At 41.3% G+C, this 17,340-nt stretch overlaps 1 protein-coding gene across 8 annotated transcripts in view; it reads left to right on the forward strand.

Moving 5' to 3' along the window:
- iqsec1b (IQ motif and Sec7 domain ArfGEF 1b) overlaps positions 1–17,340 on the forward strand; it is a 204,830-nt gene that overhangs the window by 96,688 nt on the left and 90,802 nt on the right. For 4 of the 8 annotated variants that reach the window (XM_051414946.1, XM_051414933.1, XM_051414934.1 and 1 more), the window contains one exon: positions 14,001–14,054. The exons of the other annotated variants lie outside the window; for them this stretch is intronic. In XM_051414946.1, coding sequence (XP_051270906.1) covers positions 14,001–14,054 — 54 coding nt within the window. The remainder of the gene's footprint in view (positions 1–14,000; positions 14,055–17,340) is intronic. 8 annotated transcript variants of the gene reach the window in all.

A 17,340-nucleotide genomic window follows, 5' to 3' on the forward strand; every position in this document is an offset into this window, starting at 1 on the left:
TGAGTCAGTGCAACCAACTAGGGTTATATGACCAATATTTGAAATAATAAGTAACTATTAAGTTATTTTACAATTCATTTTTGAGTTGTGTTTAAGTTACGGAATGAGTGACTCAAAAATTGTATTATGTTATATATATATATATTATATATATTATGTTATTTATGTTAACTTACTTTAAGATATGCTGTTTTACAGTGCATCCCACACTCCACTTCTATTGTTTAACTATCTCTTTGGTAAATAAGATGTTCTATTCAAGGATTCAAGGATATTTTATTGTCATTCACAACAAGGTTGTAGAATAAAATTTAAATATAGTTTCCTTTATTCTACCTCCAAAAAAAAACCCAAATCAAAACATAATAAAAATGGATCATTGAGTCATAAAAAAATAAAATAAAAATAAAACGTATCATTAATTTGAATAATAAATTGTTCTGGAAGAATTCAACAACCTCATTGCCAGAGGGAAGAAGCTGCTCTATAGTACCTCTTCCCAGAGTGCAGCAGGGGGAACAGGCTGGGTTGAGCAGTAGGTTGTTTTCTGTGCACCACTCTGCAAGTTGATTTCCTCCCTATATTAAGTCTCATCATTGTTTGAAATCCGGCTGATGATGGTGGTGTCATCTGCAAATTTCACAACAGAGTTGTCTCCATGTCGGAGGATTCAGTCATGGGTGTACAGTGTGAACAGGAGGGGGCTGAGCACACAACCCTGAGGGGCTCTGGTGTTGAACACTACAGTGGAGTTGGTGTGGCCACCAATCTGAACTCAGGCCCAGAGTGTGTAGCAGTCACAGTGGGGATTGTGTTGAAATGAACAAACAGCATTCTATTGTATATCATTATCTTTTAAGTACACAGTATATATATTTGTCTTGAACAGGTTACGTGCTAAACTCTCATACGACCTGAGGTGTAAAGTAGAGGTGTCACTGCTTAGTGTCGAGTTCAGACATAAAAGTCTTGCTGGCAGTTTGACAGCTGGTTCCCATGTTCACCACAAATTAAAACTGAGGAGGAAAGCGATCAGTTCTGCTCCGCTGCTGCACTGCTGCTGCCGCATGCTCTCTTTATCTGCCGTCTTCTCTTCCCAACACAAGAGCTTTCATTTGCTCCACTTTTGCGTACTGAAAGCAGGGGATGTAGTGATAGATTTCTATAGTGCACTGAGTCATTTGCACAGCAAGGGCATGAAGCAGATCCATTCATCGCTCCAACCAAAAATTGGATTTCCATGTCACTCTAATTCTATAACAACATGTGTAATCCTGTCTTGGATTTCCAAATGAAAGAGGGAAAAATGTCAGCATTAAGATGTTGTCAGGCACCGCAACAGTAAATAGAAAGGCAGGCTTTAAACACGCTAGGCTCGGATCATGTTCTTCTTAAAAAGGAAAAATGCACTTTTAAGTTCATTTAACCGTCTACTGACAAGGCTGTGAGCTTATAAGTGCAGCAGACTCAGTTCAGCAGCATTAAGTGTGAAGCGTCAAGCAGGCGATGAGGCTCAGGAGGTGTGTGTGTGTGTGTGTGTGTGTGTGTGTGTGTGTGTATATATATATATATATATATATATATATGTGTGTGTGTGTGTGTGTGTGTGTGTGTGTGTGTGTGGGCAATATTAACATCATATTAGCACCCTGTCAGATGAGGGTTGTACATCTCTGGCTTCTGGTAACCACACACAGTCAGCAGGCCTCTCGGACACAAGCTGCTCTTGAGTGTTCCAAGTGTGAGCGTGTTCTAGTACAATAGCCAAACAGAAAGGAAAATGTTCAGAATCCATTGTCATTAGTCAGATCATCTCTTTGTCAGTATTGAAGAGACTGGTTTCCAGGATTCTGACTCACTGCACGCCTCTGATTTTTTCAGTGATGTGGGAGAAAAAATCGGAACTTTTAAAGCTGAATTAAAAAAGTACTCCATCAGTTTAATATTGTCAGATTCATTATGGAAAGTTTAAAACAAAAATTATCAAAATTGATGCAGCAGAATCAAAGATATCATCTTTTTTATTCTACACATTATTCTTCTTTGTCAAAACCCGGCGCCTGCATTACCCACAGTGCAACTTGCCCATCAACAGTTCGGTTGGAGATTATGCTTGTAGCGGCTAATGTAGCCTTGAGCCGCTAGCCTCAAGCAGAGATGAGGAGCGGGCTACAGAGGTCAGGTGAGATCACTTCTTTTTAACTTCATGCCCCAAGATTTTTTTTTTCATTTTACACTGTAAAACCAAATAAGTTAAAAAAACATTCTTCATCAAGTACCTTTAATCATTTTAAGTAACACTGACTTAATTTTATAATTTTTATTTGTACTGTGAAAACAAAATATCTAGTAAAAAATACCTAATCAAGAATGTTTTTAACTTACAAAATTGAGTTTGTATTACTTAAAGTTTTTTATGTAATCCGTTTTAACAATTTTTGGAGTTAAGATAACTTATCACATTACAGTGTAAAACTTGTAGTCTTCAGCCCCAACCAATGCTGACTCATGTGACATCACAGGAGGCAATTCATTACACATAAAAAACGAACGACGCAATGAACGCGATTTTTTAACATTTCGATGATCGGGATCTGCTTGCTGTTACTGGTTAGTCAGACTAGAGAAGGCACCTGGTTTTGTTTTATTTGCAAAGCTTTTCATTAAAATGTTATAGTTAGAAGGCTGTCTTCTGCAGTCATTTATGATTGCATTATCTGTTCACCATGAGGTTTACAGGAGCTACTTTGCATGATTACTTAGAGCTGCGGACGTGTTCAGGAAAAGAATGCAGAAGTTAGTTAAGATTTATAACGCTGTTTATTGTCTTGTTTAGCAGTGCATAAAATTAATAATGACTCAGAGCAGATAAATCAATGGGTGTGTTTCTGTTTGAGCAGAGAGGAAGAAACCAAAATGATTTTGTATTTGGTTCACTCCGAACAGTTCTGACATCTATAGTAATGCTCTGAGAGTAAAGTTTCTAATGTTCTGCATTCATTAGCCTACTTCTAAATCACTTGTTTTGATCCACAGCAGCTGAAATGTTATGCATAGTGTGACCTCTTTTTGTTTGAGTAAAGATTCAGCCCACGTGGAAGGAAGCTCACGTTGTCTATAGAATCTCCTATTTTTACTCTTACTTTATTTATTTCTATATTAGATGATGGTTCCAAAGACACAGAAATGCTGTGTGTGTGTGTGTGTGTGTGTGTGTGTGTGTGTGTGTGTGTGTGTGTGTGTGTGTGTGTGTGTGTGTGTGTGTGTGTGTGTGTGTGTGTGTGTGTGTGTGTGCATGCATATCACGTGCATGAGAATGACTGTCTTGCAGCTGGAGCGGATCACAAATGACCATTTTCTGGGCCTGCCTCTCCTTAGTTACTGTTGCTACGCCTGTAAAGCTTTTCATTACAGCACAGGACTACGCAGGTCACAGCGATAACGGTGGCAGATTTACCTTTAAAAGTCACTGGAATCTTCAAAACAATGAATCCCTAATTCTACATAGACGTTAACGAAAGTAGGCTTCTCATTTCTAGCACTCATGAATATGAATATAGTCAGTGTGGTAAATGATTAAATGATGCTGGTGACGGTTATTACTGATGGATAGCTAGCTTGAGCGCTCAGGCAAGGTAGCAAAATAATTATTATATATATTAAATAATAACATATTTGACAATAATTACATCTAAAACAAGGTATCTTCTATAAAAGCTTGTTGAAACTCCACCAAACTTTCGGAAATTCGGAACCAAACATTTGCGATTTTGCGTTTGTTCTGGTCTGGTCTGTCATAGAATGGCTGTGCCAATCCATAACAGGCATTTCACTGTACTACCGGTATCTAACTTAGCTTGTAAACTCACATAATTATGGAGTTGGCTGATGCCCCTTGCCTTTGGAAGTAATGTTAGGTCACTACTGTATGTAGTATGGAAGTTAGCCAGGCATGCTAGCATTTGCAGCTTACGTAGAGAACACAGTTCATTCCATTCCAGTCCATTCCTTAGTCCTCACAATTTTGCCCTTGTGTTTTGGTTTTAAAAGAATAAAAAAACCTTCCAAACTATTTGTACAGTATGTATTGTTCTTACTATATCCCCATGCACACCACCTCAGTATTTGGAGAGTAGTGTCTCATCTTGTTTACCCACATCAGGGTTGGCTGTAGAGGGCTGAAGTCAGATTCATCAGTGGTTGGCAGCAATGAAGGAAAAGACCACTCTTTGTTCTCCGAGCTCCACCCTCAGCCATTAACAGAAGCACATGAAGGGGCAGGAGGCTGTCCCAGATCCAAGGCCAGATTGACAGTTTGACTTGGTTATCGGCCGAGCAACGATGCTTCCCATCTCTCACCAGGCACCGTGACTGCCAGAGGGCGGGAGTCAAGGCCAAATTGGATTAGATCCTCTCAAGATGAAGTTGTTCTTGTGGATGACCTTGGGAATTGTTCAATTGTGATTCAATTTGAAGCCCATACAATCTGTTGACTGATCACCGTAAACATGGCTACAAACACATTCCTTGTCTTCTCTTGTCACATCAGTATCTCTTCCCTGCAACACCGGCTTCCATTGTAAACATTACCTCCCTCATCAAGTCTGATAAAGTTGCTTTTATATTGCTAAATCTTAAATAACAAATCTCATTTGGGCAATAAGCATCTCCGCTTCAACATTCCAAAACACAGAAGGAACACTGAGCTGATAATGCTGCCACTGAGTCAGATCAATGGTGTATCACTGTACAACCCCTGCTGTGAGAATCAGAAGGAAATATTCAGACATGCCTCCTGCAGAGTCCCAGCCTCCATTCTTTTGACCCAGGTTATTGCTCTGCTCTTTTGTTCACTTGGCAGCGACAGCTCCCTGTCACACTTCTCGTGCAGGGGAATGGGAGATAATTAACTGTAATGATAATGGCCGCCATTTGGTATTTCCATTAGTATCATTTTAATCATCATTACATTGTTGTCTGGCTGTGACATGACATTAATAGGATGTGGTGATAGTGTGTACATAGTGAGGGCGATGGCAGTGCTCGACGGGGCAGAGAGGAGCTGCTTCCTGCTCTGCCTGCTGGAGATGGGGAGAGGGATGTTGGAGAACATCGACAGAGCTACTCATTACTATCAAAGATCATTTTCTGATCAAAATTAACTGAAGAGACCTTCTACTTTTCTAGAAGAGCAGGACCTTCAGTACAAAATCATTCCATCACAAAACAGAGCAGAGTCAAGCACATGCCACTAAGCTGATGTATTCAGCGAATTAAGGATCACTTTGAAAACAGGCTCCTTCCAGTATTCATTTTTCATTACAAAAAGAAAGTGTATTTTCTGGCTGTATAAATGTGTATCCCTTTGGATTTAGTAATCTCATGTTCAAATATTTAGAGATTATATTTAGATAAATTGGATCCAGCAGAGAGAATAATGTATAAACTACATGATGACCTACTGTACATACAGTGCCTGTAATGAGGAATGTCAATCCAGTTGTGACTTCATTTGATATATTGGTCTCTCAGTCAGTGAATGCGACTCATTCTCCCCCCTACTGGAAAAACTCTGCATCCTCTGTTTGTGAGGGCCAAATACATCTGTTTGGTAGGGCTTGTGCTTCTGTGCATTCCATTTGTTATGTGCCAAACAAACCATAATTCATTCATGTCATACTCTCTTTACTCTCTCACTTATATATATTTTATTCTCACGTTTAAACATATACTGCACACAATAGGAGTGAAATTGTACATGTGTTCATTTTGAACCTCAAGTTTACATGACTTTCTTTGGTTAGGTATGCCTTGTAAATCAAATAATTACTGTAATAATGATGAGCATTTTACCTTGTTCAGTGTGTGTGAAATTATTTTTACGTAGTGTACACACACACACACACACACACACACACACACACACACACACACACAAATTCTCCTCACTTCCTCACATGGTTCTAAATTGTGTAGTGCTGTGGACACAAAACACGTGCTAGTGCTTCATTATGTTTTACAGATGATACTGACATGTTAGTCCTGTGGGTTTTGATTTCAGGTATCCTAGTTTTTGTTTTTTTTTTTTTGATGTTATTGGCAAGTGCACGCTTTGTGCTGCCTTACCCTGGCATACATTACTGTTCATCTTCATTTGATCTTTTCACGCATCACTGAAGGTTTACGTCTTTACTGGCAGTGATAATTTAATAAACTGAGGCGTTTCTCACCACAGATTTTAAAGTGCATCTGAAGCAGTAATTTACGTTAAGGCATGTAATTAGCAGCCTGGTAATTAACAACCCAACAATTTTGACTTCAAAATCTTTATGTGACGAGCCAAACACAACACCTTTTCAAACAGAAACTCATTTTATGTGGAAACAAGCTACTTCCCTGCTGTTTTGTTCCTCAATTAAAATGTTAAACCACTTTTCCCAGACTGACTCATCTCACTCAGATACGATGTTGTATTATATAATTGTAAAATATAGCATACATGCTGTTATTTGCCAGTTAAAACAAATAAGATTGCACCTTAACTTAACAGTGGCCCGTAAATTAAATTGCATATATATCACAGCCTGTCAATCAAGCTGCCTCTGAATGGGGTGATGAGGTATTTCTGAGCTTGAGAATGGTCTTGCTGTTGACCAAAAACACCAGTCCAACGCTCAGTCTCACACCTCACGCACAGTCAGTGGCTTCCAATCAAACAACTGGTCTGTAGGTCAGGCAGTAGTCTGTGAGAACACAAGCTGTGGATGAAACACAGAAATTCAATAAAATATCAACCAATTTTTGGATCTGTAGGGTGTGATTTGGAGGCGAGTTCAGCAGTTTGGTCTCACTGTACTGTAGACAGGGCCGTCTCCATGCACAGAGACTGAAAATGAATAATTCAGGTGTGCCTTTGGCCTAATGTGCTCCATGATGAAAGTAGATTTTAGATTAACAATGTGTCGACACTGTCCTTTTGCTCTGAGGCAGAGGTCCAGGGGGACATGTGGGACAGGCCTCACTGGGTGAAAACACACTGCCCTCTGTTGGTCCAAAAACATTTATTGGCTCCAAAATATGACCACACACCCCAGGACACACAAGTCTTACAATCTAGTCATGCCATTATTAAAATCATGTAGCCATTCACTCAAATGATACCCGTGACAACACAGGGTCACCCTGGTGAAATTAATCATCTTAAAGCCAGAAGAAAGACATTTTCATGCCCTGTCACTTGTTTTTGTGGACAGCACGCACACTGGACTGATGTCTTGAAATCTTGTTCTTTCTGGTGAAGTTAATGAAACGTGCAACTGTGCGATCTTGCACATCCCAAAATGGCAGCAAGAGGAAACAGTAAATACATTTTGGAGACTTCATTAGCCAGAAGTCCTGCAGGTTGAAGACGGGACTAAATGTCTATTGGCTGAACTTTTAATGACAAACAGCAGCATGGAAGTAAAGGTTTCCAGGAAGTTCAATTGCCTATTTAATGGGAACAACAAAAATAGATTTTTAGGCAACTCAGGGACACAGACAACATGTTATAAACACAAAATTGACATATTTTCACCTTTTTTTATTAAACTGCCTATTCACACATAAAGCAGACACTAAGCAGCTTTGTCTGTCTGCTGTTTGGTACTGGTCAGGGAGTGTATAGTGAGTTTATTCAAGCTTTAAGCTAAAAACAGCTGCCTACTGCTGATGGAGATCAATGAATGTGGTGAGACTGAATCAAAACAAGCTAAACGATGCTAAAATGTACCATTGAGATCAGGGCATTTGAAGAGTTAGGTGATCATTGTGATCAAGATTCATTTTTTTTTTACCTTTAGAATGAGCCGGGTTTATCTACAGAGGGAGCGGGTCCTCTTATATGGATTCCACAGCGTTGAATCATGCATGACTATGTTTTCATTTATGTATGAAAATAAGAAAGTAAGAATAATTATGTTTTTGTTACCTTAGAATGAGCTTTTTCTATCAACATACACATATACCATAGAGGCCGCCATGTTGAACCACCATGTTTCTACAGTAGCCCAGAACCAACAAACTCCAGACAGGCTCCAGATAGGGCCTTTTGGGGGTTTTCATTAGTTTTACTGCAATCGTAGTTTTTCCTATATGCTTGGACGGGAGCGTGAGGTGAGTTGGCCGCAATCACCAACTACACCACTAGATGCTGCTAAATCATACACAGTGTTTCAGTCATTCTTGAGTTCAGCTTTCTTTGCACAAAGTTGCTGTTATTCACGGAAGGCGGATGAAATGAACCTGTTCTGTCCCATTCCTGACTCTTTCGGACACAATCTAGCTTGCTGGAATGCTACTGCCACATTCCAGGCCTGACCCCATTCCCAAAAAAGACCTGGGGCTATATTTTTGCTATATTATTGACAATTAGCTTTCAGGCTAGTGAAAAACATTTGCTTTGTGTTGTCTTTCCCTCTACTCATTGGGTGTTCTGCAACACATGACACACTGGATTGGTGAGAGTAAGTGAGCTCCCACAAGAAACTTTCATTTTGTTGTTGATTGTGGCAGCCCCTGTGGTTGAAAGCAGTAGTGTTTAGTAATGGTAGCAGTGATTTTAAGAGGAATTCAACCCAGTGGCGGGCATTATGAATAACTATGTAGAAATAGGCAATTGTCTCACTGATGGTTTGTGTGCTTATATAGTTCAAATAGATGCATCAGTATTATACTATATATAGACTGTTTCATAACCAGTTAAAATCTCCTTGTAGTACGTTTAATATTCATAAATTAATTACAATTGTTGATTAAATTACATGTGAAATCAAATCCCAAACCAAACCCTATCCTTGCATTGTGTTTGGGGATGGTAGCAGAACTCCAATGAGGTGGACTTATCACAAAGGTGTCAGTTGAACCTGGCTAGAGGAGTTTTGTTGAGGCTCTGTTGCAGATGTGAGGCAGGACAGCCGGAGGAGGGAGACAGTGACCACAGAGATGGGAGTGGCTCTTAAACAACTTTCCTTCCAATCACTCACACAAGCACTCACACACAGTCCATTACAGCTGCTCACTCACTCCTGTCCTTACTGCTGCTGCTGCATAGAAGTGATTAGCAAACCAGTGAGACAATCTGCAAAATGACTTTCGTCACACAGAACCCACGCTCAATAAGCTGCCATATCATGTACAATCTTGTGATTGAATTGCCACTTCATAGCCTCTTTCCCATCCTGCTTCTCGTGTTTTTCCAACTGCAAGCAGGGGAGTGCAGTTACCGGAGTGATGTGTTTGTGTGTTGTTGTTGTTGTGAGCCCTGGGCTCTTTTCTCTGATCGGGAAGAGCCTCCACTTCTGGGCCCTAATGCCTGCCTTTCAGTTGATGCAGCAGCAATTTGACTCCACAGAACCTCCAGCTATACACCTCCTTCCTCCCTGCACCCATCGACAGCTTCTTCTCTGAGTGGAAGATTGAAGACATTGAAGAAGCGCTGTATGCTGTGAGGGAAACTCGGTCTAAAGTTCCTTCTGCAAAGAAAAGTGCAGGAAAATAAGATATCATACACTTATTTCAGATGTTTCTGTGCAGTTCTATTTTATCGTAGATAATCGGGAATTGACAGCACATCGTTCTGTTGCATACAATAAATGTATCCATTGTTGTTTACTCTACCAAGTGACCGGAAGCGGACCTGATTGACATTATCCCAGTACTCATCGTAAACTCATCTCCTCCCTATAAGCCTGTTACATAATGGACCATTAGGCTCACTCTGCCCAAAGGATTAGAGGCAGTGAGGAAATTGCTCAGCAGTAGACAGAGGGGCAGAGACATCTCTCGCCTCCAGATGTGCGCTCTGATGATTTAGTTTTTCCTTTGAATCAAAGTTCGGGATCTTCACAGCCAAAATATTTGCTCAAGACCATAGCAGTATCCATGGGTTTGCTGGAGCAAGCTTGTTTAGAACATTTCTTCCTGTCCGATCTTTGTCGCTGAAGTCTTGTCTTTAATTTAAGCTTGCAAGGCTGCTGGATTCGCAAGATCATGTGAAAATCCACTTTGCCAAGCTTCAATTTATGAGTTTGTGGCCAAACTACAGTGGCACTGGACCAATCAGGGTCCTTTGAGTAAGTACTAGCAGCTGCAGGGGTCGGCGCTTGGTGTGACGCAACGAAAAGACACTAGCAGTGGTGGCTTCCATAGATGTTAGCATAGATGCTGCTAGCATCAGTTATATCAGAACTAGAGAGTATTTATTCAATTAAAGAGTTTTCGCTCTTCTCCCGACTGGATTCGGTAAGAGTTTGACTACGTTATATGGTTTGTTGATGTGATTAGTTGAAGTTTGCGGACGATAAGCGATGATAGACAGATGGTTTATGTCCTGTTTTTCAAAAGTGTCTGCCCTTTTCCAACAGTTTCCAAGGACGACATCACAGATGGGTCTGTGTAACAAATGATCTGGTGCAGACGACTGGTAGGTTGTCATTTGTCCAGACCAGGCCAAACTGATGATGTCATCCACAGCACTGTGGTCCAAGTCTCCTCTCTGACAGTGGCAGACAACCATAGACCCTTAATGCACACATCAGGACAAAGTCGCTAAATCTAGTACAATTCACCAGAGACCAACTCTTAATGATCAATCAGACCAAAGATACAGCAATCAGTGTCGCTCCGGTCTGAATGTCTCTAAAGATGCATGGTGTAGAAGCAAGACGATTGCCCCTGGGGGTTTTATACATCCCCTGCTGTCAAGGGAGGGGTTCGGCAAATTAGATGTACGTCGTGCAGTGACTACATGCAGCCACCGATCCAGCACTATTCATCAAACTGACAACTCACCCCCTGTATTCTCCATGGCTGTGAGCAGACTGGAAACCTCTCCCGTCAGGATAAGCATTCACTAAGACCAGACAGGGCACCAAGAGGGAGGGACTCGTGGACCTGCAGCCATGACGGTGATCTCTCCGGTTTGTGTCTAAGTAGAGTGGGACTGAATGTCACTAAGTCTCCGGAGAGGGGAAGAAGAGGATCTTTCACCCGTCACTATTGTCATGACAACTGCTATAAAGGCCTCGCCTGTGATTGATGTTTCAGCGCTTCCTGCCGCCTCGCTTCTTGTCATCTCAAAGAGGTTCAGCCATTTCTTCACAATGTGTATTCCTGTGAGGAATGTGTGATACATGCAGAGTATGTGTTTGTGTTTCAGGCAGTCATGTTATCTGCTGAGTGATGGTGCAGCTTTTTATTTTGTTGTTAAGCAATTTGCCCGCCCCCTGCCTATTCCCAGTCTTCTTTTGTATCACACAATAGCATGATTGGCTCTACCCTCCTTTCCCTTTCCTTGATTAGGGCATACATCTTCCAGGCGACAAAACTTCCCTCTTTTGCTGCAGTTAGATAGAAGATGTGGCTGAAATGCTATCATCAATGCACCCTTGCTAAAACCAGCATTTGCTCATCTGCTGGCTGGACACGTTTTAACTTAAGACAGAAAAGGTCACTCTTACTGCCAACTAAGAAAATGCTAGACCCTCTTTTCCTGACATGTTCTGTACTGTCATTCAGTTAAATTACTGCTCCCTGATAGTCGTTTTTCACAGTTTTTTTTTTTTTTTGGGGGGGGGTCCTTATCCGAATCAAGGGTCTATGGACAGAGGGTCTTGAATGTTGTCCAGATTGTCCTGAGGGAGTGATTTTGGGCAATATAGATAAAATTTGACTTGACTTAACTTGACAGGTGACAATGTGCCACCAGTTTTTTTTCTCCTCAGACAGGTCCATTAAGGCACTTTCACTACTTAATATGGGGCTGTTGTTGAGTTGCTGTTTAAGCTGACTTTACCATACCTTACAGGCAGCTGATTGACTTTTGTACTACAACTCTTGTTAAATAAAACGTATCTGTCACTGAAGAGCTACTGAGCTGAATCTCTGCAGAAAAACATCCATGTAATTGTACATTTCATTCAGTGGCTTTTTCCCTAAATATTTTTCTTGTGTGTAACTGCACTGTTTTACTACAGGACATTGTGCTCAGCTCAAAAGCATTGCGCTCAAAGTTTAAATTATTGCCACTCTGTTGCCGCTGACCTTTAAAAGCACAACCAGTGAGATAACAGCTGTATTTGACAGAGCTAGAAGCAACAGATGCAAGCATGGGAGAGTAAATAAATGCAAAAATGTCATCTTGCACAAAACGGTCTGTGACTGCAGCTGTTGTTGTTGCTCAAAAATATGGTGAATAGCTCCTTTATGACGTATATCTATGATGCGCTTTGCCTATGCATATCTCTGCACTATGCAAGCAAATTTCTTATCATATGCAGGCGCTTTATGGTTGGCTGGGGCACCTGCAAGCAGTAAACTACCTACATCAGTGGTTCCCACCCTGAGGTTCACAGCCACCAAAGGGGCCCCAGGACAGTAAAGGACTGAGGAAGAAACCAGACTAAGAGTCTGCAGCCATAATAGCAGCTCTGTGAGGCTGTACATAGGCACAGTGGATCTAATGGCTGCTAATGTTAGTATGCTAATGTCTATCGTTTACACCATCTTAGCTTAGCATATTAGCATTAGCACTAAACGCAAAATACAGTTGAGGCCGATGGGAGGTTTTGCAGGTGTTTGGTCATAAACAAAGGTATTGGACAAACTGAAATTTTCACCTGAAAAGGGGAATATGTCCATGCCAACTTTCCTGGTAACCCCTCCACTTGTTAAGACATTTCACTACAAGCCAAAAATGGTCACCCCAGGGTGGGCGCTACAGGAAAAGTCAGGGGATCGGTGAAGTCAGCAGGACGCGTCCATGAATGACCGTACAAATGTCACAGCAATCCATCAAATAGTTGTTCAGATACTTCAGTCCGGACCAAAGTGGTGGTTGACTGATTGATCGACATTGCCACCCATAGAGCCACGCTACTAGCACAACTAAAAATATTTCTGTTACACATTTTAAGGGCTCACAGGCCAAAAAGGTTGGAAACGTGTCCTACGTGTTATGCCATTCTGATGAAGCTTTATGGCTGTCACCCTCTCCAGGCCAACAGTGGAGTTAGCAGTCTCCACACCCTAGCAGCTTTTGCAGCCTTTGGTTAATGGTCACTGAAACTCTATTACTGTGTTTGCCAGAATGGCTCATATGCAGCAGTATTAAATGTGATTAAGGCCTGTACCTGCCCAGTCATTTGTACAGTGGTCCATTAGCTGCAGAGGACTCATCAGCTCTGGATGAGAAGCGCAGAAAGGATTTGATTCCCTCGTGCCTTTCCCTCTGTGGACCTGCCCTCAACGCAGCCAGTGGTTTCCATAGAGACCATCGGACCAATCCCCTCTCCCCTTCTCAGTACAGTAGTACAGTGAGCTATTGCATAGTGTGTTACATAGGTTCCTTTACAGCGAGATAATCCCTGCTTGGTCAACACCCTCGCTGTGACATTCAGTTGATGGTGCAGGCGTGATGCACATAAGACACATTAGAGATTCTTTTTAAAATTGTTTTGTATAGTTGCGGTTATAGAGTATAATTTAAAAAGTACTTACTGTGTTATATAACCAGAGCCAACACATGTTAAAGCTCCACATAGCCATTTTACATTATATTCACATTTGTATTCAGATCACCTCATATTCGCCAAGCAATCCTTTCATTCTCTCTCATTGTGCCACTCAGTCGTGACTCCAAACACTAATACATATTGACAATATAGATAGGATTAAGTAGCCTTAATGGATAAACAGTACTTCTCTATGTGCATAGATTAAGTAGGTTAAATGCAGGAGAGGGTGTGCGCCTTGGCTGCTGCTAATGAGATGTGTGTTACATCATGAGACTACTGTACGTGAGCCTTCATCCCCATTGTGACCAAGCTTGAATGAGCAGCAAGCCAAGTCGGTGTGTGTGAGTGAGAGAGTGTGTGTGAGTGTGGGTAGGTGGGTGACCAAGGGAGCTTTAACTGCATGCTAGTCAGTGTGTGCCTCTGCTTTCTGCTCTCCTGCTCCCCTAGACCAGACACAGAGGTTCGCGGCTCTGCCATGACTCACAGACGCCACCATCACTTGTGAGTACAACTATAAATGTTGCATGCTGGGAGATTTTGAGGGACGAGGTGGTAGTCGAGGAAATCTGAGAGTAAGCATTTGCCAGCAAAAACTTAATGTCAGAGTGGGAAATGCTCACTTGATATAGGAGGAGCCTAATATTTATTTATTTAAGTTTTATTTCGTTTTTCGTGTCTATTTGTGGAGTGAAGTGATTTTAAAAACAAGTGCAAAATGTGAAGTTCTTTCGTGTGTGCTGCTCTGTGCATGTGCATGTATTTTTGTGTGTGTGTGTGTGCATGCTGTTGGCCCAAACAACCAGAGATGCTCCCGTAGGCTAAAACACAATCTACCTAGATTTTTCTGCTGCACCGACAGAAGTAAAGGTGGACTGGTATTTGCGTAGCACTGATGATGTCACACCAGTGGAGCTATTTTTAGAAAGGGGTCTGAAGAAGGCAGGCTTTTTGTTAATGTTATTATTATTCAAAGCCTTTCACCAGTACGTCCTCTTCTCTCAGCCTGTTTAATCTCACTGTTCTGGTCAATTTGGAGCCTCCGATTGTAGTCTCTAATGATAGTAGTTAGTATTTTATGGCTTTTTTCTGCTAAACGCACACAAACACAATACAATTTTTGAAAGCTATGAGTACAGCGTCCAGAGAGAAAGTACAAAGAGACAATGAAATAAGCCAAATGTGCATTTATAGAATATTTCCAGTCTGTTTAACACAAAACATACACAATTTCCGGCAGTATAACAACTCATAAACATTTTGCTGAAACAGACATAAGAGATTAATGACTACTGCTTCACAAGGTATGCTAATATTTATGAAGGTGATCAATATTAATGACAAATCTGCGAGCAACCCGGAATTATTCATGCATTCAAGACAGACTCTTACTATACTAGAGAATGCTTAATGTGGTTTCATGCATCAGGCTCATGTGATACATGTTGCACATCTTCTCAAATGAAATGTTGAGAAGCTGACTGCAGTGTGCCGTATCAGTCTCGGCACTACCAGGCAGCAGGCTTTTTGGGGGGGCCCATGTTGACCTCTTGCTTAATCCGCTGTCCGTCTGTCTAGAAAACTCATCCATTAGTCCCAGGACGTTCATTAGGCTCTTTATTTTATCTGACGTCCATGGAGTCACATAAAAGTCATATTTTCTGCTTCACTAGAGCTGCATTGCATAAGAAAGAAGGATCCTCCATCTGTTCTACCCAAGGCTTGCCTGCGCTAAGCAGGGTTTTCATCATATTACCAAGTGGCCCCACCCCTCGCCGGGTCAGGGTACAGGCGCAAAGCTAGAGCTTTTTCAAAGCTGGGGGATCGACTGCAAAGGCTGATCATGTGATCCACCCAAGGTCGCTGGTGGGTCTGTTTCGCAGTGCGGAGTTTCCCTAAAGTGCCCTGACTAATCACATGTTCAGCCAAGAAACACAGACAGCATAAAAGCGTGCACTAATAAGTGCTGCTTTGACTTATTTACTTTTGTTTCCTTATTTTTCTGTCTGGTTTGAAGCGGTCTTGGAGCATATGGAGGGCCTTGATGACCTTTCATTCACTCAGCGGTTGCAGGTCCTACAAAGCTAATGGCTCTTTCCTAACTAATGGTGGGCAGGGCCAAGTGCATCTGTGTAATATGCTGCTGCTCCAAATTAGCTCCAAGGTAGATCATGACCTGTATCTCTCACGAAGACACATGATATATGTTGTTCCAAAGAACACAAGCAGCTAGCAACTGCTGATAAGATCCTATTGACTGCAACAGTTCCAGCCTTGTTATTGAGACATCTTCCCCCGGTCCTTCAAATAAAATAAGTTTTTTGGAGAATTAGGGAAGCTTTGAATGGCTGTAATCAGCTTCTCATCCATTTTACACTTGCTGGGCTGAGCAATCTAGAACTAATCCAATCTGTAGTGACACAAGGAAGTGTGGAAATCAGATTGGGGGATTCTCTTCTCTCCATACACTGGCTGAGTTCCTGTGGTTGTCCACTTCTGTAGCAAATAATTGGACCTGAAATAACTTGATGTGTTTGAGATGCTTCATAGAAGTACCACAGTGTTATTTTCAATTACAGATCTAAGTCTTGTGCTTACATTTATCATTTAAAGTCACCATGAGTTGAATATTTGTGATTAAAGGACCAGTATGTAGGATTTAGTGGCATTTAGTGTTGAAGTTGCAGATTACAACTAACTGAATACAGCTCATAGATAGAACTCACCTTTGCTCACACTCTCAGGGGCTTTGTTGCTATAAGCCTTACTTAGTCTGGTATTTACAGTTGCTAATATTAGCAAATGTTAGCAAACTATAAATAGATATTGCTGTGTTTCTGGCCACCAAATAAATCCAAGTCCAATATTCACTCTGCTTTTGGCTCCGTTTCAGCCTCCACCAACTCCTGGGAGAAATACCTGATTCGTTAACATCTAGATTTCGTTTTCCTCAACTAGTTGCTAACTTCTGTCTGGTTGTCTGGTGCTGGGCAGGTAGTGTACAGGAGGTTTATTTTTGCCATAAAACCAGCTGCGTGCTATAGTGGGCAAAAAGGCTGTACAGAGGAAGTGGGTCTTCTACAGAGTCCGCCATTTTCAACCGCCTTGTTTCTACAGTAACCTTGCTGTTTTGCGGCCACTGTAGTTCCTTTCTGCTTGGTACATAAGGGTAAGGCAAGGGCGTTGTAATCTGCAACTACAATGCTATTTGCTTCTATATCCTACACACCTATCCTTTAATTTTGTGTTAAAAAAGTATCTACTGGGTATATTATTGTGCAGTCACAGGTTTTTTTCAGTCCACATTTATCTTTGGACGCCATCAGAGCCAAGCAGTATTAATATGGCAACACGTTTCCAAACAAAGTGATGAAGTAATTAATGCGTAAGGACTCTTTGGAGAAGTGCTTAACAATTAGATTCAAATGGCTGTTAATTATTGAGAAACTATGCTGTCAGACAGTGAATGGTGGGGATGTGGCTGATATAGGCCCGTTCATCTATCTTACTGTCTGTCTTAACTGTGTGTGTATACACAGTTGCTTAATAAGGCCACATATATCACTCTTCATGACAGCCATATCAAATAAAGCAGCTAGAGCTGCGCCGCTATGTTCTAGATTGATTGATTTGACTTTATTGGAAAATTCTTTGTCAGCATGTTTCCACAGAGCACATTACAGGACCTTTAGATATCAACACTGTTCCCAATCTACTGTTATCACAAAGGTAAATCTACCCAGAGAGTCTGCCCACTTGTCTATAATAAATGGGCCGATGAAATATTTAG

Source organism: Dicentrarchus labrax, unplaced genomic scaffold (genome assembly GCF_905237075.1).
Source record: "Dicentrarchus labrax unplaced genomic scaffold, dlabrax2021, whole genome shotgun sequence".
In the NCBI taxonomy this organism is placed as follows: Eukaryota; Metazoa; Chordata; class Actinopteri; family Moronidae; genus Dicentrarchus; species Dicentrarchus labrax.